The sequence below is a fragment of the Aplysia californica genome, unplaced genomic scaffold (genome assembly GCF_000002075.1).
Source record: "Aplysia californica isolate F4 #8 unplaced genomic scaffold, AplCal3.0 scaffold00261, whole genome shotgun sequence".
In the NCBI taxonomy this organism is placed as follows: Eukaryota; Metazoa; Mollusca; class Gastropoda; order Aplysiida; family Aplysiidae; genus Aplysia; species Aplysia californica.
In genome coordinates, this window is record NW_004797531.1 from 746,547 (window position 1) to 748,902 (window position 2,356).

Here is a 2,356-nt window from a genome sequence, read left to right on the forward strand (position 1 = left end):
AGAGAGAGAGAGAGAGAAACAGAGAGAGAGCTTTTACACCATTTCTTCTAGCAAACACATTGAACGTCAGCATTATTTTTGAAAGTCATTCCCACCTGATAATATCCTTACTCATACCAACCACTTTGCAACTTCGGAAAAATAGGCCGCTTTACTGTTATCATAATTCCCTTTTATCAATGTTATAATCTCTATAAACCAGTTATACCTGCGTCTATGGTGTATTGGTTAGGCACTTCGCTTTCGCACACAAGAGATTCAAATTCGATTCCCGAATTCGGAAACATTTTTTTTTAAAATGGAGTATCTCTGTCTTTCTGCTGGGAAGCTGTACATTGTATCTCTCTCAGCCCGGGTTGGCCTCGACATGCAGAGTAGAAATTATAAGCCCACCTCTTAGATGATCTAAAACAAAAACAACAACAGCAACAACAACAGCAGCAGCAGCAGTAACAACAACAAAAAAGTCATTGGGTAACTTACCCCTTACCCATAATAGACTGACCTATGGTCAACCATTAGGACGTGAACAAGACACACGTCCACTTAAGGTCAAGAACTGTAAGACTTATGTTACTGTACCACTCTATGATGTCATGTACACGTGTGACATCACTGTGAGGTCACATTCCAACCAGCTACGCGCGCGCTCCTCTGACCTCCGTGCGTTTGTGCACGTTTTCAGAGATAGTGGATACGTTGTCAAGTTCTCGTGAAAATCTGAATGACGTCTTTTGCACTATTACGAGAAACTGTAGATGTCAGTTGGCGTTTTCTTGACGGTTGATAAAAATGCAAATTACAAATTTGGAACGTACAGCTTTGTAAGTGGCCCACGTAATGAAAATACAAGGGTGTCAAGCTGTCATCTATAATATTGTTTATGGAAAATGTTTTAAATAATACATGTATTAATATATTTTGTACCTGATATTGAGAGTTTTTAAAACAGAATGATGTGAAGTGTGTCACTGGATGTATTCATTGATAAATATTACTTGATCTTGAAATAGAATTATCAGACAAATAACGTGTCATTTTCTACCCTTTTTCAGGATCTGTCAAGGTTGCAGGTCGGAAGGTTCAAATGCAAATTATCGACACCGTGGAAGCTGTAAGTATCGTAGAAGCACTCAACTAGCATAACGCTTATCACACAAGTACCACCCACTAGAGACGCTATACAATGTAGAGCAGGATATTTAGTTTGTAGGCCTTCTTTTTTCTGATCACGTAGATCTAGACTACAAGTCTTTGCAACTTGATGTTTTCTTTTATAAACTAATTTGTTAGCACGCAGAAGACGAGAGTTCGATTCTCGAGTGGGGGTACATTTTTTCGAGTATCTGGGTCTGTTTGCTTGTACTGTAATATTGTATTCCTCTCAACCTGTGCGAGCCCTGGCAGGCAGGGTCTGAAACCCGCCTCCTAAAAGATCTAAATCATTTCGATGGGGGCGTAAATACTACCTACAAAAAATGGAACAACATATCTGTTTACCTTGCAGATATAAAAAGGGGGAAAAAGGTGGCTTGGCTGCTTGGAGAGATGATAACATTGGCGCAGATACAACCGTGTAACGATTCAATTACATGTATTTTTAATTTGTTGTCCTGCGCTCGAATGATGGTCTTCTTCCATTTTTGTGGACGCTTTCGGCGCTGGATTTTCTGGCCATACACTATCTTTGCTGTACAAGTCACTTATTGAGAGTTTCATAATTATAGTCATCTTGTACTGTTTAACTCTTTAGTCTTTTCACTCCTCGGCTTCAGCGGCAGAGCGGTTGTGGGTTCTGAATCACTATAATAGTATAATGTCAAGGAATGTCGATGACTTGGCGTTTATATAAGAAGTAGATGGGCACTGCTAGGAGTTGCACTGGCGTAACCTAGGCCTACAAATCTGTTTCGTGTACATGTATTTGTTTTATGAGATTCTAATATTGCTAATGCCACCTTTATTTTTACTTTCAGTAGTAGGGATGGTATGTGCTATGATACCCAAATTTCCCACAGGGGACAGATCAATGTGGTATATTTTTCTTAAATCCCTTTTTCTTCAGTGTGAATCATTTCTATTTTCTCTTGTGTTTTTTCCCAGGAGGAGAACCCCAAGTTTCGTCATAGCGTATACCCCGGAACTGACGTATTTGTCGTCTGCTTTTCTGTCATCCGGCCGGATTCGCTTCATCATGTGGAGGAAGTCTGGCTGCCAGAGATTCGTTCACACTCACCGACTACTCCGTTCATCCTTGTCGGCGCTCAGGCAGACCTGAGGTGAGTTGATACCTCAAAGAATGATTGCAAGTGTGTGTGTGTGTGTGTGTGTGTGTGTGTGTGTGTGTGTGTGTGTG

At 40.5% G+C, this 2,356-nt stretch overlaps 1 protein-coding gene across 1 annotated transcript in view; it reads left to right on the top strand.

Moving 5' to 3' along the window:
* The window catches only part of LOC101857190 (cell division control protein 42 homolog), a gene marked incomplete at its 5' end in the record, with an annotated part of 17,062 nt that overhangs the window by 12,858 nt on the left and 1,848 nt on the right, over window positions 1-2,356 (top strand). Inside the window, 2 exon segments of the mRNA XM_013083907.2 lie at window positions 1,056-1,114; window positions 2,104-2,279. Of these exon segments, the coding sequence (XP_012939361.1) occupies window positions 1,056-1,114; window positions 2,104-2,279 (235 nt within the window).